Source organism: Vidua macroura, chromosome 15, assembly GCF_024509145.1.
Source record: "Vidua macroura isolate BioBank_ID:100142 chromosome 15, ASM2450914v1, whole genome shotgun sequence".
NCBI lineage: Eukaryota > Metazoa > Chordata > Aves > Passeriformes > Viduidae > Vidua > Vidua macroura.
The window spans coordinates 15,257,219-15,278,361 of record NC_071585.1 but is presented as its reverse complement, the minus strand read 5'-3'; the positions used below and the strand labels follow the sequence as shown (position 1 = coordinate 15,278,361).

The following is a 21,143-nucleotide window of genomic DNA, read 5'->3' as shown; positions in this document are numbered from 1 at the left end:
GCTCAAAGCTCTGGGATAGAACAAGAACATCTTGCTCCCCTCCCTCTCATAAAAGGCAGAAAATGAAATACAGATGCTCAAACCCCAGAGCTGTGTGTCTTTGCACATAAATGACAGTATCCCTGCATTAGTGCTCAGAGCCTTTAATGTTTGACCTTGGAAAGGGCTGAAGTGGTGACACAGGAGGGTCTCTCCTAAGGTGCTCCTGGTGCATTTTCCTTGTCACAACTTGGTGTCACTGCCCAGAGCTGATCCCTGGCTCTGTCCTCACCTGAAGTGTTGCTCTCTCAAGGGCACTCCTGAGAGTGGGCCCATATTTCTCAGACACGTGCATTTTCTCTGTCTATTTGTCTAAGTCCTCCAACTGACTTATTACCAGATTCTTCTCATCTCAGAGTCGTCCTTTAACACCCTTCAAGTGTTTTGAGATTAATGCCTTCCTAGGTGTGGTGCCTACTCCTGCCTACTTGTCTTCTCTCAGTCTTCAATTACACAATGTTCTTTGCCAGCCCAAGGAGTATTTCAGCAGTGTTTCAAAACCCAAGGACAAAGTATCCTTCTGTTTCTTGAGAGTGTGACCTGTCATTGGCGTATTGTGCATAAAATTTATTTTGCTTTTGTCTTCTGTTTGAGTATTGAATTGGGTTTTGGTTTTTTTTTTGGTTTGTTTGTTTTTTTTTTTTTTTTGGATCCACACAAGAGAGGCATAAATAAATTGGGCTCATGCCTTCTAAAATGTAATATCTCCCACATGCATTTCTTCTGGGAATCAAAGGGAGAGGGGTGCTTGTTCTCCTTGATGGAGGTTGTCCAAAAAGCAATGCTTTGGTGGTAAAACAAAGGATTTATGCAGAGATGGGCAGATGGATGAAGCAGTGATTTCCAGATAGGGTTCAGCTTTTCTAGGGTCCATGATAGGGTCTCAAATCATTCTGTCATCATCATACTAAAAGTCTATTACTGCAAAGCTAATGGCTTTTAGGGGAAACAACAATTCTAAATTTTTTTTTTTTTTTTTGCATGGTCCCATAAAAGTTTCTCCATCCCTTGTCATTTCCCAGGACTCCTTTCAGTGTCTGGGACACCCTCTTGCTTGCCTTCCTGATTCATTGTTTTCCTGCTTTCACTATAACTTAGTGATGTTTTACTTGGGTGAAGCACAAAAATAAAAGGAGAACCTTTCTGCTACGGAAGCATTTCATTCAATGTTTTTCTTGAGAAAAAGCACTGCACAAAAATAGGCAGTGATAGGTGAACAGAGAAAATCTGACAGCACTTTGTACAGTGGCTCTTTTGCCTGCAGGAATTTTCTATGGTCCTTCAGAAGGAAACTGTCACATATTTAACTTAAAATAACGACGCAGAGGGTGTATCTCACACATCTAAACTTCTCGTGACTCCCGTTGATGAAGAAACACCATTCTTGGCTTACAGCACAGCTTACCTTTACTGATATTGCCACTGAGACAAAAGGCTGGAAATGTTGCTCCAGGATAAGGGTGGATAAGGCAAATATGAACATGCACAAACATCCCCCCTCCCGCCCCCCCAGTGGTGCAGGCGTACATATAAGCGTGGTTGCCACCTGAGGACAGAATCCAGGTTGTGTTTCCTGAGCAAAAGCCAAGCTCTGCTGCTCACAGCTCATCCAGCCACCATGAAGATCACGGGGGTGCTGCTTCTGCTCTCTCTGGCCCTATTCTTCATCTCAGGTGAGTGGCTCCACTGCCTCCTGCTCTGCCTTGGAGTAAGCGCTGGCTGTCTTCAAAACCACAAAAAACCATCCTCAGACTGGAAAGAGCTCTATTCTGCAAGGACTTATTTACTCCTAGAAAGATAGTGTTGAAAAGACTTGACATCAGAGACTATCACTTATGGGGTAATATTTTAGCAACAGAACTGAGTGGGTAAGAACAACTGTGGGAACAGCTCTACTCTCAGTGCTAGTTTATGCATAATGAAAGAAGTGACATGTACGTGGTGCAACCCGGAGACTCAGACAACCAGTATTTAACCTCTGAAATGTTGCAGAAACACAAATAATTTTACTGAATGAAAGTGAACATTTTTTGTAGTCATCCTGAACCGAAGTGCAGTTTGAGCGCCTGAACTGCTGTAGAAGCTTTATAAATTCACCCCTCACTAAATACTATTCTTATTTAAAAATAATATTGGCAATGCATATAAGATGCTGCCTCTGTGTACTTGCCAGCTTTATGTCCCTGTTTACCTCGATAATTCACTTTGCTTTGAGTTTATGTCCTGTTCCATCCTTTGAACCATGGAAAATGCCTTTCTCTTCTTTTATTTTACACAGCTTTTCCCATTTTGACTGTAACTCTTATTAAAAAAAAAAATACTGCAGAATCAACATACAGTATGGCACAACATTTTGCCTGAAATTCCTTTTGTCTAAGAATAATTTGCTAACACACAGGGAGTTGGAGGATATGTATTCAGGGCATGCATTGTCAGACTTCAACAGAATCCATGAATTGCATTTGTAACATATTTTGTTTGTTCTTCTTCTTTTTTTTTTTTTTTTTTTTCTTTTAGTTCCAGCTACTGATGTGCTGCAGGTAAGGGACAGATTTTTCTATTCTCCATCCCTTCTTTCCTTAAAGCAGTTTCTGTATAAATCTTTACTAATCACATCACGATGGAGCCTTTCAAAATCCTGAGGCACCCAGCTGCCTGAGCAATATTTGCCACAGATATTATCCAGTGAAATTGCCATTTTCATCTGGTGATAGTTTCAACAAGTAGGGCAGTATTCAGTTCATGTCCAAGTTGTTGTCAAAGTTACTGCAGCATCATTTGCAGTGGTTACACAGGCTCTGCATGGCTGGAGGCAGCACTCCACAGCATCCTGCCCTGTCCCTGGGCTTTTCCTCAGCATCTGCTCTGGGCAGTTAGGGGGCAGCTCAAGGGGTGTGTGGGGCCTCCTAATGTCACCTTTCTCACCCAGCTTTGGTTGAGAGCTCTTTTTTTTTTTTTTTTTTTTTTTTTTTTTTTTTTTTTTTTGTGTATACAGGCTGCACCCATCTACTGCAGGAACCAGAAGGCTCTCAGGAATATGTGTACCATGGAGTATGTCCCTCACTGTGGCTCTGATGGTGTCACCTACCCCAACAAATGCATGTTCTGCAATGCCTTCCTGTACGTATGGAATAAATCTCTTCACCTACTAAGTGGTGAATTAACCTAGCTTAAACTGGCTAATCAGTCTTGGAGACAGGTTGGAGAAGTAAAGTTCTTTTATTTCATTTGTTTTTTCTCTCACCAGCAAGGGTAATATTTTTTGGGGGGGGGGGGCAGGAGAGTTTGCTAGGAACTCCTTTCTTTCAGATATAAAGAGACAACAGAGTGTTCTCAGTTTTCCTCTTAAGTGATTTGCAAAAGAGCTTTCTCTCATCGAACAAAGCCTGTTTCCTACAGACTCTTTGGTCTTTTAAATTAAGAACTTTTCTTGTCTTTATATGTCAATAATAAAAGGAAATATGTGGAATAGAGTTCAGAAGTCCCTCTGTGGTGCAGAGGGACAGACCAACAGTAAAAGCCCACATGTTCTGTCTCTGAGGTCCTGGTTTCTTTCTCTGCAGGAGAAGCCGTGGAGTTCTTGGTTTGAGGTCTCTTGATGCATGTTAAGTTCTTGACTGGATTCAGCTGAGAAAGAACATCCCTCCCTGGCAATGCTCCCCATGTTCCTAAACCCTTGACCCGACCCTTGAAAACCTCTTATCAATCATGAAACCTCTGATAATAAAAAAAAGACCCAGCATTTATGTCGTCCTTTAGTCTCATTTTGGTTTTACCTAATATGTTGCATGATTATACCACTGCAGCAACCCTGGGCTGTGGGAATGAGTGGGCAAATTGCAGGGACAGGGAGAATGGTGTTCTGATCTACAAAAATATCAACCCCAGCCACAAAGGCAATGGGCAGCTTTTGTGGGTATCTGCCTTCATCCGGCTTTCCAAAAGAAAACCCGGGCTGGAGATGCATCCTGGTGCTCCAGGGATCTGGAGGGGATCTGACAGACACTCTCTGCCTGGGTGAGAGGGGCTGCCTCCCTCCCCAGCTGCTGCTGTCAAATACCTGCAGCCTCACCCAGCCTCACTCTTTGTAGCCTGGCAGCATGAAGAGGCCCCGGGCAAACCTAAACATAAACATAAACATAAACATAAACATAATTAGAGACAGTCCCAAGACTTGTAATTGGGGTGTTCTGGCACTGTTCTGCACACAGAAGGGGTCTTGCTGGCACAATGAGCTGCTCGTCCCTATTTCAGTTTCTGGGGTTATCCCCAATTTCTTACACCTGCAAGAGAATACGTGAGGAAGGTCACATTCCAAGCTGCCTCCACCTCGCAAGCAGGATTGAAAACCCACCTCTAGGTGAGAGAAGGCCTTTTGCAATCTGCTTTGCTCCCCAGAGCAATGTCACAGGGTGTTTTCTCTGGGCTGCCCGCGCTGGTTCGTTGCTGAGGGGCATTGCAGAAACCCGTGGGCAGCCAGTGCTAACAGAGCTGATGTCCAGGGGATGCTGGCAACCACGGCCACAGCCCATCCGGGCACCTCACCCATCATTTAGCTGCTGGTTGAAGGTAATTACCTTGACTGTTGCTTGTAGAGGATCCTTTGAGATTCTCCGGCCTCTGGAAATCTCGGCTGATGAAAGGAAGGGCTCAGAGTCACAGTGTTAATTTATTATTCATCAGCAGCGAGGCGCTGCCAGTGCCCGTGCTGTAGAGGCAGAAGTCTCACAGTCAAATAGTTAATGATCTTAAGTGACAATGTGTCACTTCCCAGAGACTGCAGAGAGCAGCTCTCTAAAAGGAGACAATTTATTTCCAAAAGACACGACTCTCTGCAGCCATTTAGTGCCAAGTCCCTTCCTGGGGCTGGAATGTCCCCCCTGTGAGGGGGAGGTCTGTGTGTGGGACGGCTTTTCAGTGGCAGATGCGATTTCTGGGGACCAGGATAAATTGAGGTTCTGGGAGGCAGTGCTGGGGGTGTGGGGCACATTCAGTCTCCTTCTTCTCCCTCTCTGCTGAGCGTGGGAGTCAGGGTAGGAGAGCACCAGCTGCAGCAGTTATTTTTTTCCTTGAGCAGCAGGGAGGATGAGGATGGCCCTCAGGAGCCACGATGCCTTGGAGACAAGCAGAGCTCCTGATCATGCTGGAGATCCCTGTGATGCTCAGAGGGCCTCTTGCAGGGGCATGTCTGCTAAACAGGAAAATCCAGCAGGCAATTAAGGGGAATCTGTGAATAGAAATGATAAATCCTCTGTGATTGCTCAGGAATGACCAAAGGCAGAACAGAACTCCAGTAGAATCCCCAGGCTCTTGTCCCAGCAGCTCATCCTGGATGCTCCTTAGGATGGAGAGGAAGAGAATTCTCCTTTATGAGCACCTCGTTGGAAATAATTTTTTTTATTGCTTCTCAATAAAATCCTGCCACAACAGCACAAATCCTCTCACCATTACTAATCTAACTCTCCCTCCAGGAAATTCAAGGCAGGAAACATTGTCTGCCTGCCAAGGTATTTTATGGTACAATTCTTTGAGTAGTACCTCAGCACTTTATGTCATTATCTGATGTTTTGGATTCAGGAAATGCCATTCAATTACCCCACAACCTGATTAACACATTGCATGTACTTATTTTGTTCTTCTTTATTTTATATCGTTCCTTTTATTTTTGTGCATTGTTCGACTTGTTGCTGGCCAAAATATACCTCAGGCCAGTCTAGACCTTTCTGTTAATGCAGTTTCTCTCTGTGGCTTCATTCAGGAGAAATGGTTTGTTACTGCATTCTTTCTTGATGTGGAGAAAAATAAAATTATGTTTGAAAAGTGAATTAATTGTGGGTGTTTTGGGAGGCTGGCTGTGTCAGAGCTATTGCAGCGAGGCAGAGCTGAGATTCACTGAGGGATTGGGATCCTCAGCCTTATGCTGTTAGCCTGCAGCTTCCAGACAGTCAAATTATTCCAGACACCCTTGCCTGTGATATCATCTATGCTTAAAAGACTGGAGATATTCAGGCAGCAATCAGATAGCTGAACTACAAGGAGAAATAATAGGTGAGTGCGGCTTAGAGCAGGGGCTTTGCCGGCTGTAAATTGAATTTCTGCTCTCATAGAAGATCCAGCTCTGCCCCCGTGTGCAGAGGTCTGGGAACAGCAGCTCGGCTGGGAGCTCCTGCAGCTGTTCCACATCCCAGCGAACCGCAGAGAGACGCGCTTTGCGCCCTCCCTCCTCCTGCCGGGCTGCAGCGCGGAGCCCCTTTGTTCTCGCTCAGCCCGTGACAGCCGCAGAGCGGAGCGGCACAGCGATACCGCTGCTGGCACGACAACATCTCTTGCGTGCACACATCCACCCCCGTATTTAATAATAATTTTTAAAACCCCCAATTTTTGTTGGTCTTTGTAGGCAGATGAAGACTATGGCAAGTTTTAAACCAAAGCAGGGAGCATCATCAGTGAAGAATTTTTTAGGTTGTGGTAGGCTATGGACTTACTTGAGGTAGGAGGTCTCAAGACCAGAGGAAAATCTTCCCAGGAAATTATCACTGCTATGGGAAAAAATACTGCTGGATTAGAAACCCAGAGTTATTGGAAATTTACCTTAAGAGGACCCATCATTTGATGGCAAACATTTATCCCATTCATGTGGCCATAACCTTCCTGAATGTTTGCCCTCTAGGAGTCTGAAATAGAAGGAAACATTTTATTTAAGAGTTTTATTTAAGCTTCTATATGGATCTCGTATCTGTAGTAACATGAAAATAATCCCAAAGTCACTTTACTGAGCCCTCCATCATGATACTTCCGAACCTCAGAATCACAGGATAGTTTGGGCTGGAAGTGATCTCTGGAGATCATCTAGTCCAAACCCCCGCCAAAGCAGGGACACCTGGAGCAGTGACACAGGAACATGGCCAAGTGGGTTTGGGATGACTCCAGACAGAGAGACTCCATGACCTCCCTGGGCAGCTGTTCCGGGCTCTGCAACTCTCAATGGAAAGAAGTTTCTCCTCCTGTTGAGGTGGAACTTGTTGTGTTTTAGTTCATGGGCACTGCTCCTTGTGCTGGGTACCACTGAGAACAGTCTGGCACCATCACACGCATCCCAGGGGTTTGGGCAGGTGGGTTCACTTTGCCCTTCCCATTTGCAACAGGTGTATGTCATTTCCCAAGGCTCACTGTTGTGAGTACTGTTGTTTTTCACTGCTCCTAATGCCTGTTTTCAGTCCATCTGCTCTCCTGTGATTACTGCTGTCCCATTCCCTCTGTTTCCTCTTAATGGAGCTCCTTGTGCAATCCCGTGTCACACCTGTGCCAGCAGCTCTCGTGCCCTGCCCTGGACACTGCCTTTTGTCTCCCATCCCTTCTCCCAGACCCTGTAGCAAGGCTCTTTCCTCGTTTCTCTTTTCCTCCCTGCTGCCCTGGGAAGTGGCAGGGGCTGCTGGAGCAGAAGAGCTTTTCGGATGGCCACCAAGACCCTCAGGGGCAGCACACGGGGCAGAGCGGATCTCCCAGTGGATCTAACTAATGAAAGGGCAGGTGTTGGCCCAACATGAGAGTGATGCCGCTCCCTGGCAGACACCTGCCAGGCACAACAGCTCCTGCTGGCTTCAGCCTGGCAGGAAGCACAACAGGAGAAGCAGCACAGTTCCTGCTAATGGGGATCTGGGATCTGGAGGTGGGTATGGGGGAGTTTGGGTCGCAGGGCTGAAGAGGAGACAGACTCTGCTGCTGGAGCCCCCCCAGCCATGGGGCTGGCAAGCAGCACCTCCACCGGTGGCTGGTGCAAGTTCTGAGGAAGCTTTGTTTTCAGACTTTGGCATTCCTGCCCCTGGAGATTAATCAATATTAATGCTTCCGTGACTACCACTTCCTTTCCAAATGTGCTCACAATCAGTTCAAGGAATCTGAAAGTCAACTTGCTCAGGATGCTAAGAATGCGACAGAAACAACTTTCAAAGGAACCCTTCAACTTGTGATATTTGTGAAAGAGATCCAAATAGCATTATTCATTTATTTTTCAGGAAAATGATTTCATTGATATAAACAGGCCAAATCCCACAATCTCCATTCTGTGACTATGGTTCCCTTATACTTTCAGCTACATTTTTATGATTTATCTGCTCATGCCAAGTGTTGAACATCTCCCAGGATAATAAGAAAACCAATTCTGATTTTCTATTTAAAACTCAGGCTACCTTTAAGCCACATGTATGCTTCTTCTGAAGCACAAACAAGTTCCATCCGTCACTTCCTTCCGTGACTACCTTAAATCAAAAATTTATTATTTTATGCAATATCCCCTATTTGTTTTTCCATACACTTGTGATAGAGTCGAGCCACTTAGCAGAGCCTAGCACATTATTTATCACTTATCTCCCCTAAAACACGACTCTCAGCTGACACTCTAAATTTAATGCCATATAATTGAGGGAGAAGGGGGAAGCCTAACGGCTCTCCTGTTTGCAGTTACTGGAATTTTTTCTGGAATGCCTTTGGTATTGACAAGCCCATTTTACCTGCACAGAACACCAGTTGCTTCCCATTAATAGGAAACATTATCCCAGTACAGATTTAAGGCTACTTATTCCCATAATTTCTTAATCAGACTCGTGTTCATTGCCAACAGATGAATAACTCTTGCTCCTACACAGAAATGTCTAATAAACTTCTGGGGGTTTTTGTAATGCTTTTCTCTCATGATGACTTTCTGTGGGTGAGAAATCCAGTGCACCAGGAAATTACAGGAGAGAGTGTGGAGAGATTCACCGAGACTTCAACATCTTTAAAGTGCACTGATGCTTGCCAGACCCCAGATATGATGTCAGTAAAACCTCAGAGTGTCCCATGCTCCTGTCACCTCACTCTGCTGTACCATGAAAGTCTCCCAGAGCCCAGTTCCTGTCTAGCATATGTGATATGGTGAGCACAAGTCAAACACTTCCAACAAATGGGCTCTTTTTTCCTTCCCCAACTTCCATATTCCATTTCATAACATCCTCTATTGAGACAGTGCTCCTGTTTGGAAAGTACAAATCACTCACTGTACAGCAAGACGCCTTTGTTAACAAGCTGGGTGTAGCTCACATTTTTGTTTAATTCTTCTGGGCATCTCTCTAACAAACAAGTATTCTTTGGAGCTCAACTCGGTAATCGATACAATTTTCTTAGTTTACAGAGCAAATAATTACTTTCTGGTGATGACTTCACAAGGTCGGGGAGATGCATATATATACTGGGGAGGGAGAAGGCTGAGAACCATCCACAGACTCTCCGGCAACCGACCCACACGGCACAGCCGCTACCACCACCGCCAGCATGAAGATGGCCAACTGTGCTGCCCTTCTGGGGCTGGTCCTTCTTGGCTGCCTTTCTGGTAAGTCATTTTTGTCCTTTTTGTTACACTCTATGCTGGTCTAGACCTCCTGATGCTTTCCCTGTCTCTGTGCATCCTGAGGGATGCAGGCTCTTGGGGATGTGATGGTTTAGGAATACGCGGCCTCTCTTTTCAATGAACTTCACCCTTGTGCAGACAAACACATGGGATCTATGCTTTAAGCTTTTGAGCCTTAGTGGGGATTATGGTGCTAAAGAAGGATAAAATTTTAGATCCTATTTCTTGTTTAGTGAGTCAAAACTTCTGGTTTCATAAATAAGTGATTTTTTTTTTTTAATCTCGGTGTATCACTTTGCATTTGCTTGAAGTAGATGAAACATTTGGGAGGATAATCACTTCTTGGTAATGAGAAGGTGTATTTGGTTACTCTGTAGGGAAATTGATGTTTCCAAAGGAATTTTAGTGAAGGACATCATACAACTTTTACATTTTATAATTTCTCTTTTTATTGTAGATCTTGCTGTTGCCCAAAGACGGGTGAGTATTAGATCTTTGTCATTTAGTCTTGATTTCTAAGTCTAGATGAATAATTCATACTCACACTATATGTCAGGGAATGCTTGAGGGAAAAAAAAAAGAGAGAATGAATAAGAAAGAAGTGCCCCTAAGTGCACCTCTTTTCCCAACATAAGAAACCACCTTTGTCAGAGAGAGATAATTTAGCACTTTGATGATTAAAAAGACAGCGATTAATAATGTAGAATGTGAGTCAGCACAGCACAGAGTACCAGTAGAAAATCTATAGGACTATTGAATATCTGCCTAAATATCTTCCCTGTCTTGGTTCCCCAAGGAATGATCATTTTTGCCCATAATTCTCACCAAAATTACTTTAAATTTTAATACCAGAGAGGTGCTTTTGTTACGCTGTAAGATACTCGATATAAATTTTTTTTTCACCATGGAGGAGCCATAGAGGTTTCTCACAGTAGCCTCCCAATGCAGCAAAAACACGGTTAGGGCAAGAACACCGTTCTGTGTGTTTGGAGACATGACGAGTCCCCTTTCCCAGGCCTCCTGCAGTGCCTACATGACGACCGGGAAAACCATGAATGTCGCCTGTCCCCGCAACTACGACCCCGTGTGTGGCACCAATGGCCGCACCTACCCCAACGAGTGCTCCCTCTGCAGGGACTTCTTGTGAGTAAAAAGTCCCCTGACACTGCCAGTTCAAGCAGCAGGCAGAAGCCCTTGGGGTTGTGACTAATCGTGGGGTGGACTAGAATTTTCTTAAGTTTCTGTCTTCCCTAATGCCCGGGATCTTCCGTGTCAAAGCTCCAGAATCTGATTAATTACTGGGGCTTTACGGGTGGAGGGACTTAATGATTGAGATGACAACATGGCATGAAAAGATTAATCCCTGCTTTTCTTCTCTCTCTCTCCCTCTAGCCACAACCGTGCTCTTGACAAGAAACACGATGGAAGATGCGTTAAGGTACGGTCAGACATTGGTCCCTTCCCCTGCTGGGTGATAGCCAGGCACAAACCTAGCCTAGGATTGGTTCTGTACTGGACCCACACAACTGCTAGCTCTCAGAAATGGGGTGGAAATGAAGAATTTCAGATTTGCAGGAAATTTAATCTGCATTTCGTTTGAATTGCTAAAATCAGTGAGTTTTAAAAGACAAAAGATCTTCTGTGTAACACTAGAGTTTAGAATGGAAACTTTTTGATTTCAAGAGTGTTTTGTTTAGTGTTGTGAAAACACCTCCCTTTACATTTAGACTTAGAGGCTTGTTGTAGCTGAGAAATTCCCAGAAGAAGTTTGAATTTCAACTAAACTATAATTTTGTAACATTAAAAAAACCTGATTCTATCAGAATGTTTATCACAAAGTTAAGTTAAAGTTAGTATCAATATATGGAGCTACCATGAAGTGACAAAGAATGTCTATTTTTAGTTTAGAGAGAGAGAGAGAGAGTAAAGAAACATTCTGGCTGTGCAATTTCATAATACAATGACTCCCATTTCAATACACTCAGAGTAATTGCAGGAGCAGCAGGTTGAGTGTAAACTCCATTTTTGAAAGGTGTGAGGTATTTTAGGCAAGGATCCTTCATGGTGGCGTTCAGGGGGAAAATCTCCAAGATGACAGGGATGAAGCTCACCTCAGAACAGATACTGGTGCTGTACCCACAGGCAGGATTTCATCTGTGCTCCCCCAAATCCACCACACTGTGGCTGGAAGCCCCTTTTGTCTTGCAGCTCTGGGTAGAGGGGGGAATGTCTCCTGCACCACACTCCATTACACAGGGCTGCTGCAAAAGGGAGCAGAGATTCAAGTGCTGCTCTGTGACTGTTTCAGGTCGACTGTACTGGTTTCCTGAAGCCTGGCAGTGGTTACAACATCCCCTGCACCATGGAGTACTCCCCTATCTGCGGCACCAATGGCATCACCTACAGGAACAAGTGCCAGTTCTGTACTGCTGTGGCGTAAGTGAAGGGCCCAGGGCAGGGCTTCTGGATCAGTATTGCTCTTTTTGGCATTTGGAGCATAAAGGGGTAGTTTGGCTCACGGAGCAGCTGCACTGTGCTCATTCATTCTCCACTTGCTTTCCCCCCAAAGGGGCGGCCTGGACGTGAACCTGCGGACCTACGGAGAGTGCTTCCAGGTAAAGCCAGAAATCTGCACTCTTAACTGCTGTTACATTTTGCAACACAAATTCATGGCTGAATAATAGAAATGCCTCCACTGTCCTGGTGCATTTGGCATGGAAGTAGGACTTGAGGAAAATAGTTATGCCAGGGTCAACAGGTATGGAACCTAATCCATGGCTGAGATATTTGGTCCCCTCTCTGATCTGGGAATAGCAGGCAGAAGGTGCTGAGACCTTCATTTACTGTGAAACTGGATGAGCAAGAGATGCTGTGTCATTGATGCAGGAGCACTATTAGTAGCAGTGATTCCCCAGGTGGGAGAACTTAGTGCACTGGGGCTTGTGACCACCCCCTTTCTGTCCACTTGCCTCTGCTTGTCTGCTGAACCAGAGCAGCCAGTGGGAGAGCCAGCCTGGAAATACCAGCATGGTCATTCCACTACTTATAATAATATTTATTAGATTTTTTTTTTTGCCTCCACCATCTCCCTGCTTCAGGTTGTTCCAGGCAAGCACATTCTCTGAGTCTTCAGAATTGCTGGAACAACAGAGCCCCGCTCCTGAAAAGCGCTTTCGTGCCTTGCCACATCACAAATATTAAATAAACACAAAGCACTTAGGTAGGAAAATATGGGGAACAGAAGTTTTAAACCCTGTTTTTTGTTCCATTAGCAAAATGTAAACATCGACTGCAGCGCTTTCCAGCAGAAGGGCGGCAACCTGGTCTGCACCTCCGAGTACACCCCCATCTGCGGCTCCGACGGCAGAACTTACGGAAACAAGTGCCAGTTCTGCAGCGCTGTCTCGTAAGTACAGAGCTCACCATGCGGCCATTGAACCAGAGGAGCTCACACACAGCTGTGGCAGCTGGTGTGGAAGCCCCAGAGCTCCCGTTAGCTCCCATCCCTACCCCATGTTCCTCTCCCCACGCTCACTCCTCTGCCACCCCCCAGGCGCCGCAGATCCTAAGCCTGAGTGAGTCTTCTCCTCCTCCCCTTGCAATTAAAAGCAGATCCCCGCTTGCAGGCTCATAGCATTGCTGACTGCCTCCCTGTCAGGGTGATTGAAAGTGTGACCGTAGGAGGTGTCCAAAATTATGGGGTTTGTCCCAAATCTCTTCAACGTATGAAAGCGTGTAACTTGAGGAATCTGAAAAGAGGCGGAACATTAAGTGAAGTACTCTATGACTTGAAGAGCACAAGGGCATTTGGCTTATTTGGGTAAAGTCAGGCTATAGAAATGAGATCTATGTCTCTAATTTTGGTCTCCCTCTCTCTCTTCAGACGTGGCTTTGGAGGTCTGTTCGTCAGGCACCAGGGCGAATGCTAAGTGCTGGAGCTGGACCCTTCAACATGACATTTCCCTCACAAATTCTTCAATCAAACATGCTCTTCCTTGCTCCCTCAACTGTTATGCATCAGTCTCGGCTTTGATTGATCAATAAATTAAATGCAGCCACAACCTTTGCCATGGAATGGTTTTTGATTTTGGTTTTGTTTTCCAGGCAGGATAATGGTCTTCAGGCTTTTGGGTACTTTTCTGCCAGGCAGGAGAAGTGGTGAAATAAACCACAATAAAAAGCAAAACACCAGCCCAAGCCCTCAAGAGAGAATGTCACTCTATAGCAAACCATCAGAAATGCTATAAAATAGCACAACTTTGAATTTAATTTTGAAGTCTCGCAGAGTGTAAATGGATTTGTCTTTGTCACAGAGCTGGAACTTGGAGGAATTGTTCCTTTCAGGGGCCTTGGCCTGGTGGGATGGTGCTGGGGAAGTGTGAAAGGGGGTGTGATCAGCTTTACCTGGTCACACCTGGACAAGGGGCAGGTCAGGTGGTGCCTTATAAAAAGGAGGCTTATGGCAAAGGGAGGAGGTCTCTCATAGGGAAGAAAATTAGGAACTGCTGCTTCCTTGAAGGGTGTGTCCATCGAGACTGTGCCCATCAGCAGAAAATTGCAGCAAGCTATGCAAGGCTGTAATGAGCCTAATGAGAACCTGAGGAGAAATTAGACTGGGCTCAGGCTTTCAGCTTCTTGAAGGAGAGATCTAAAAAGCTGTACTGATGGTATTTGAGGCAGAGGACCCTTCAGGAAAAGGTCTTGGGTTTTCTAATTCCAGAAAAGAAGGGCAAGAAGATGTGCTAGCAGCTCAAATGTGTTTTTATCTGGGGAAAAAGGTGTGAAGATAACATCTTTGAGGGAGCCTGAAGCGTGCACTGCAGGAAAAATGACATATATGACTGTTGGTGATGATGTGCCATCTTTTTGGGTGAGTCAAGGGGTTAATATGCAAACAGCACATGCAAAAAAAAGTCCCAAGTGCCATGGCTCACACACTCCATTCCTCATCCTTTCTCCACCTCCCATTCTCTTATTATGTAAAAGAGCACCTGCTGCTAAGGCTGATATTTAGGACAAAATCTGTGAGTTTCAAGACACTTCTTTTGGTCTTGTTTCCTGAAGTAGATAATTTCTTGACCAAGGATTTTGCAGGTGCTCCCCACCAGAATGTGAGAGGCTTGTCCTTCCCTAGAACCAGCACAGAGAAAAGGAAGAAGAATGGAAATTCTTATTTTTGGGGATTTTTTTGGTATTACTGCAGGTATTATAAATCACATCATACTTTTGTGCCTGCTTCTAAGAAAAGAGAGAAATTGGAGAGTCACAAGAGTCCTCACTAGTTACCTGCTTGTGTGTCTGAGAAAATAGTTAAGGAACAGTAAAAGTAGTCAGTTTGGATGTGTTTGTTGAATTGATTTATAATTCCTTCTTGGACAAGAGGTTCACATAGTGGCCACAGACCAGTGGAGTTCTGGCCATAGCAAGAAATTATCTTCAATGGCAAGGTCTTATGGTGAGCCTCCTCTTCAGAGGCAGTTTGTGCCTGAGGAAGTCAGATACCTGCTCAGAAGGCTTTGGAAAAAGCCCAAAGAAGAGTTGCTCACCTGCAGCAAAATGAGGGCAAGTGGTGAATATGTGGCTGTCTCATAAGCCTCTAGCAAGGACTTTAGAAGATGGAAAGGTTTGTAGCATTGAAGTTTAAAAAGTGGCCAGCACAGGTTAGGACTCAGCTTGACACCAGCAAGACTCTGCCCAGCCACCCCTTAGGCTGCACAGCAAGGTCCAGGCACCTTTCTTCTATCCCTGGGAGGGACAGAATTTTGCCACCAAGTCACCTTTGATCCTGGTGTTTTCCCCATCCCTGCCTGCTGGATTCTTGCAAAATCTGCCACCTCTTCCTTAAAGCAGACCAATCCTCTCCGTGCCCCAGTTGTACAGCCTGGGCACTTGTTTGCTTTTAAATTCAGATGTTATGTTACCAAACTGGACAGGACATCCAGAGCATGGGCAGGATTGAGGGGAGCAAGAGGCACAAGTGGTTCTGAAGAACACATTGGGAAAGTGCCTTTCCTTACCAATCCTCAGGAGTGGAAATGGGCAATAACAATAATCACCTGGCTGGTAACTTAGCCTTTTCCTCCGCTCAGCCCGGAAGGGGTTGGTCCCTGCTGTTGTGTTTGCTGAGGCTGGAGCCAGCCCAGCTGTGCTGCAGCAACCAAAACATTATTTGGGCAGATAAGGGACTGAGGCATCGAGGCTGTGGTCACGAGCGGTGACGTCTGAAACCAGAAAAGGCAAACAAGGAGTGCTGTGAGTGGCAGAACTGAGCGTGCCTGGGAACGGCGCTGTGGCTGACGGGTTTGATAACTAAATTACATGAGAGGCTGCGTCGTGAGATCACCCTTAATAGACAGCCCGGGATTCGCCTGTCACTCAGAGTGGTTTCTCTGCCACTGTGTGGATTGTAAGATGTCTGGCAAGCTGCAAACTGAGATGCTTCCCCAGATGTAGGGCACCCATAGCATTGCTCTCCTGCAGAAACTGGCTGGGGATGCTGGTAGCATCTTTCCTCTTCCTCCTCTTGTTAGAAAAAATGTATAAAAATGTGATCATTATTTTTAATTTTTTTTTTCCACTCCTGTGTAAAATTTGGCTGCAACTAGTTGTGTATTCAGAATTCACTGGGGGAACTGAAACCCAGATATATCTACACATATTTGTCTCCTAAGCCTTGCCTCCTCAGGAAAGCATACTAAAATTTAGGCTTATTCTTATCTGGAGAGGTGTTTGGTGTGCCTGAACACAAATCCTTGCACAGCCTCAGCTGGAAATAGAGCTTGGATCTGCCAATTCCCCATCAAATTCCCATCACTGCCTCTTGCGGTGGGAGCAGAGCCCTAACATATGTTTGTGAATGTGAAAAACTGGAAAAACATTGACAGCTAGAGTTTAAATAGTTCAGGGAGGAGAGTCAGCAGTCCTATCTGGGACTGTGCACACAGCGAGGAGAGCATGTCACAGCCCAGCGCTTCTCCACCCCAACTCCACAAATTTAGAACCATCCTCAAAAATAGCCGGGGAACAACGTATAATTGGTTTCACAGACAACACATTCTCATGCTGTGATTTATTTCGTAACGTCTAGTGAGTGTCATCACGCCGCACTCAGAGCCTCGGTGCTGGCATTCGGAGAGGGCCCAGAGAATGAAAATTACCAGCTTCCCTGATGAATCACTGCTTTGAAAATTCACCCTTGTGAGAATCCTGTGACTATTTAGAAAAAAAAAAAAATAATTATGTTACAAGCACGTCTATCACTCATGTAATTATCCCTTTCTAGGTTTGATGTGGACAGAGCAGCATTCCTTAAAGCACCATAAACTGGCCAGGACCAATAATGGCTTTACAAACCAAGTGGAGAAGTTCTCACAATTAAGGTGGGGAATGAGGACAGCTACGGACAGGCACATAAATACACAGAAAGGCAGCTCTGTGTGCACACTGTGGGCTCTGGGACTGAGACAACACCTCCTGCTCCGACCTTGGCTTGGACTAAAGAGCTTCCTGCAGCATGAGGGCTACAGGTGCCTTAGTGCTTCTCAGCCTGCTGCTGCTCTCTTTCTTCACGGGTAAGTGATTTTTTCCCTAGCCTAGAAAACAAAATCAAACACCAAAACATCTCCTGACAACAAATTTTGGAGAGTCTTGATCACTGGCTGACAGGCTTGAAGATAAAACTGAGCAAGTAGAAAATACCTGCAGAACTTGCTCACTCATATGGCATATTTCCACTTCTTGTGTGCCTCTGCAATGGATAATGTAGTGGACGTGTCACTGGGAGACAGAGCGAGCAAATTCTGAGTATTTCTTCAGCAAATATACCAAAGCAGAGTGTAATTATGAATTTTTGGTACAAGTGCTCACTGGAGAGTTTTGCTGAACCAGTTAGAGAAGAAACTCGCTCACCTCCAGGTCATCTGCTCTTGTTTTGATCCTAAGCATCTTGGTATTTGGTGTTTTCCTTGGAGATGTGGAGATGTAATGAGATGAAAGTTTCAGCTTTCGTTATGTTGCAGAGAAAAGCTTGAAAATTAAATTCAAATGTCCTCAAGGAGTCAGAACAAAGAGGGCAAATTAAAAGGATCCAGCAACTATTTATCTGGAGATTTACACATCTCTGTGATGATGTGGGGAAGCTGAGTGATGATTTTTGAACCTATAGATCATGTCAGTGTTATCACTTGCTTGAGTCCAGCTGACCCAGCTCTGCAAGGTGCGTGGCAACAGTTATTGAAGAATATGTGGAACAAGAATTATTTATACTTGCTTTTCTGTGAATAATTTGAATAAAGAAGTCACTTGAGAAAATGGCAAGCTGTGCATGGAGAAGAGGTGAATTGCTTTGTACACATTATTCATTATGAAATATTCATCTGTCTCTAATTGAGTCTTAACTGGGACTGGGTTCCGTCAGAAGGCTGATTCTTCCTTCCAAGGCCAGGCAGAATAGCAGCAAACCCTGTGATCTCCAGTAAAATAAACAGATGTCAAGAGGCATCATCACAAATTCTTCTGTAGCTGCATGTAATATTTATAAAAACTATTTAATGAGCTGTTTTGTAAATAATATGCAGATTGCCATACCAGTGCCTTCAACATTACAGCAGCCTAGCAAAACCTGAGGACAGGGTAAATGTGCCAGCACCAGCAAAAAACACCAAAGGACAACAGAAATAGCAGAAGAAGTAGGAAGGCTTGATGGATGAGGGTTGGGCTGACTGAGGGTTGGGTGTCCCTCATCCACTGCGGAGGGATGAGTGTAGGACAAGGTCCTCCCACCTCCTGCCCAGAGCCACCTGAGCAGCCCCAGAGCTGGCAGTGACTCTGCTGACCAGCAGGTACAGCCTCACCAAATGCTGGGTATTCATCCCACTCCACTGTGACCCAGATTCTGCAGCTCTGTGTTCAACCCACCCTGGAGAGTGTCAGGCTCCCCTTTAGAGACATGACAGGGTCGCCCCATTTCACAGCTCTGACTCAACCTACACTCCTGCCTGCCGGCCTTGCCAAGAAGAAACATAAAGAGCATGGACTGATGAGCTCCAAGCCCAGAGCCTGTGGTTACAGAGGGGATTTTGGTGCTGGTTCTGACCGGTGCTGCCTGTTCTGCTCTCTGTCACCCCATGACGTCTCTTTGTATCTCACCCGGGCTGAGCCTGTCCTGGGAGGGTGTCTGGGCTGTGCTGAGCATGGCTTGAACCCAACCACGGGATCTCCTGCTCCAGGGTCCCCTCCTGCCAGCAGCACCAGCCACTTGCATTGTTCAGAGGTGCAGGAGCCTAAAAGCCTTAAAAGCCAACATGGGTTTAAAATCTCTGGGAGCACGGTTCCACATCTGATACGGCAGCTTGCTTCCCCGGGAGTGGCTGCCTTCCAGGAGATTGGGTTATGTGTCTGAGGTGTAGTTAGCAGCTGAATGAATGATTACATGGTATTTTAGTAGCATTTTTCAAAATAGGAAAATACTGAAAAGCAATTCAGATAATGTATTTCCTGCCCCCTCTTCCCCCGTGAGGGATGACGGAGTAGGAAAAACCTGGAGCATGTTTCACTGCGGTTTGCATAAAATGTTTGTGAATTTAACTCAGACTTTATCAGAAAGTAATGCTGACGTGTAAAATCTGTCTGGTTTTTATTTGCTTTTTTTTTTTTTTCCTTTTAGTTCCAGATGTAGCAGGTCAAGAGATTGAAGAGGTTAGTGCTGCTGTTTCTGCTTGCTGAATCTGCATTTAATAGAACCATGGAATCATTACTGGTGGAAAAGACCTCCAAGATCATCGAATCCAAGATTTGACTGATCACCACTTTGTCAACTAAACCATAGCACTGAGTGCCACATCCAGTCATGGCGTTTCACTATGGAGGAATGTTTTTATAACCAAAATCTTGGTGCTGGGTAAACAGTTTTTAATGTCTGCTGGGAGCAGGTGGGTCCTTCCAAGTATTCCCAGTGCTGGGGAGTTCACTGCTACCTGGGGAATGTTGTGTGGCCACGTTAGCAGGTAGAGCAGGGAAATAAATGGTTGATTTAGCAAATGTTTATGTGCTGCACCACTTTTGGTTTGGCTTCACTATAAAATCTTCTCATTAAGCAAACGGATTATTGAGTGTCCTATTCCTCCGAATTTAGTTCATCCCTGGGATTTGTAGAGAGGCAAAATACCTGTACACTTCCTGAGCATAATTTTTAATTCCCCAGGAATTTCCCTATTGTTTCTCCCTCCTTCCTCTGGGAAAGCAGGAGCTTAGCAAGCACCAAACTGAGTGCAGGGTTTCGCAAGACACCTGAAGTCATGCAGCAGGGAGGTAGCTCGGCTCCAGGTGCCTGACAGAGCATCAGTGCTGACTCTTCTCGTGCATGCCTAGGCTAATCCGCTCCTATTGTTGGGAGATCAAGACTTCTCCCAGGTGACTACAATTTCCTTCCTCAAACATGGGGCCAAAGTTCCCCTGAAACGCTGCTTCTGTTCATTTCTGAGAGGGCTTTTTCTGTCAGAAAAGAGGCAGTGTCAACACTTGTCAGAAAAAGCATTACATTAATGGCCTTGAGTCCAATTTGGAAAGTGAAACAGAGTATGGAGGTCCTGAAAGGTTTTTTTGGTTTTTTTTTTTTAATTATTATTCCTTGTGCAGATCTGTAGAGAGTTTGTAAACAGAAGTGTGTTCTGCACGAGGGAGTCCAACCCTCACTGCGGCACGGATGGCGTCACGTATGGGAACAAGTGTGCCTTCTGCAAGGCAGTGCTGTAAGTGACACTGAAATAGCAGGGTTTGCCTTCATTTCCGTGGATCCAGTGGTGTTCTTCATGGGGGGGAAGCCCTGTATCCAGGCTGCTCCTCTTGTATGGACCAGCCTCTGAACCGTGCCAAGCGCAATGTTTCCTCCTTGGAGCAGAGCTGTGTGCTACGAGTTAATTTTAATTCATTTCTGGGCGTTGCAGGCTGCTGGTTGCCATGCTGAGAGGCAGCACAGGGCCTGGGAAGCAAATGCATCCTGCCTGTACCTTCCACAAGCACTAAATTGATGCACAATTCCCACTATGTGCCACAGGCTGCAGCTCTCACTGCCCACACTCCTGGGTACTGAGAAGTGCTGGAGGAATGTGGGAGCTGAGCCATGCCAAGTTATTCCTGAAAAGTCTGAATGAACTTTGTGGAGCAAGACACAAGATCTCAGAGGAAGAACAGGATGTCTCTTCTTTTCCTGAGCTCTGTCACCTTTTAAAGGAGATGCCATCCCTGATGGATGGAATGTGCTTGCAAAATGTTTTTGCCTTAGCAATCCTTACATTTAGTGTGCAGCCAAGGCTGCCTTATCCCAGGGCAAATCAGAGAAGAACGAGGAGAGGAGAAAATGGCTGGGTGTTCCTTGTGAGGTAGCAGGGACATACACTGGCACAAGTCAGGCCTTTTGGGGTGGATGAGCTCTGTCCCACACTGCTGTGTCTGTCATTTGCTGCTTGGTCTAAGTCTCTCTCCCTCCTTTTACAGGAGAAGTGGAGGGAAAATAAGATTGAAGCACCTGGGGAAATGCTGAGTCCTCCCTGGACCGAGCAGCAGGAGCTGAGCCGCCCTCGACCACGGACACGGGAGCAGCCTGTCCTCCCTCTGCTGTCTCTGCTCAATAAAATAACACTCAGCACCATTCTTTGGCTGGATTCTTTCTTCCATAAGACCCAGAAAAACGCTTTGATCCAGCCGCGCTGGAGCCTGATGT

The 21,143-nt window shown here is 45.5% G+C and overlaps 3 protein-coding genes across 3 annotated transcripts; all 3 read left to right on the top strand.

Annotated features, from left to right (window-relative positions):
• Positions 1-1,602: 1,602 nt before the first annotated feature.
• LOC128814953 (ovomucoid-like) lies at positions 1,603-3,785 on the top strand. Its single transcript, XM_053991295.1, has 4 exons — positions 1,603-1,712; positions 2,557-2,579; positions 3,035-3,159; positions 3,603-3,785. The coding sequence occupies exons 1-4, from the start codon at positions 1,658-1,660 to the stop codon at positions 3,646-3,648; spliced, it is 249 nt and encodes an 82-aa protein (XP_053847270.1). The 5' UTR covers positions 1,603-1,657; the 3' UTR covers positions 3,649-3,785.
• A 5,445-nt stretch (positions 3,786-9,230) lies between these two features.
• On the top strand, positions 9,231-13,485 carry LOC128814957 (ovomucoid-like). Its single transcript, XM_053991302.1, is given in 9 exon segments — positions 9,231-9,299; positions 9,301-9,406; positions 9,882-9,904; positions 10,440-10,567; positions 10,817-10,862; positions 11,733-11,860; positions 11,994-12,039; positions 12,697-12,830; positions 13,308-13,485. Coding segments are annotated over 9 exon segments (726 nt in total). The 3' UTR covers positions 13,354-13,485.
• A 3,293-nt stretch (positions 13,486-16,778) lies between these two features.
• On the top strand, positions 16,779-21,036 carry LOC128814980 (serine protease inhibitor Kazal-type 6-like). Its single transcript, XM_053991331.1, has 4 exons — positions 16,779-16,995; positions 19,089-19,120; positions 20,060-20,172; positions 20,918-21,036. Exons 1-4 carry the CDS (start codon positions 16,938-16,940, stop codon positions 20,961-20,963), a joined length of 249 nt encoding a protein of 82 aa, XP_053847306.1. The 5' UTR covers positions 16,779-16,937; the 3' UTR covers positions 20,964-21,036.
• The last annotated feature ends 107 nt before the right edge of the window (positions 21,037-21,143 follow it).

What these genes read in the sequence shown, in the direction of transcription:
- LOC128814953 (XM_053991295.1), top strand. Translation starts at nt 1,658, where the DNA reads ATGAAGATCACGGGGGTGCTGCTTCTGCTCTCTCTGGCCCTATTCTTC. An exon ending in GGCCCTATTCTTCATCTCAG is followed by an intron (nt 1,713 to 2,556) that starts GTGAGTGGCTCC and finishes TTTTTCTTTTAG; the next exon opens with TTCCAGCTACTGATGTGCTG. An exon ending in CAGCTACTGATGTGCTGCAG is followed by an intron (nt 2,580 to 3,034) that starts GTAAGGGACAGA and finishes TTGTGTATACAG; the next exon opens with GCTGCACCCATCTACTGCAG.
- LOC128814980 (XM_053991331.1), top strand. Translation starts at nt 16,938, where the DNA reads ATGAGGGCTACAGGTGCCTTAGTGCTTCTCAGCCTGCTGCTGCTCTCT. An exon ending in CAGGTCAAGAGATTGAAGAG is followed by an intron (nt 19,121 to 20,059) that starts GTTAGTGCTGCT and finishes TTCCTTGTGCAG; the next exon opens with ATCTGTAGAGAGTTTGTAAA. An exon ending in GCCTTCTGCAAGGCAGTGCT is followed by an intron (nt 20,173 to 20,917) that starts GTAAGTGACACT and finishes CTCCTTTTACAG; the next exon opens with GAGAAGTGGAGGGAAAATAA.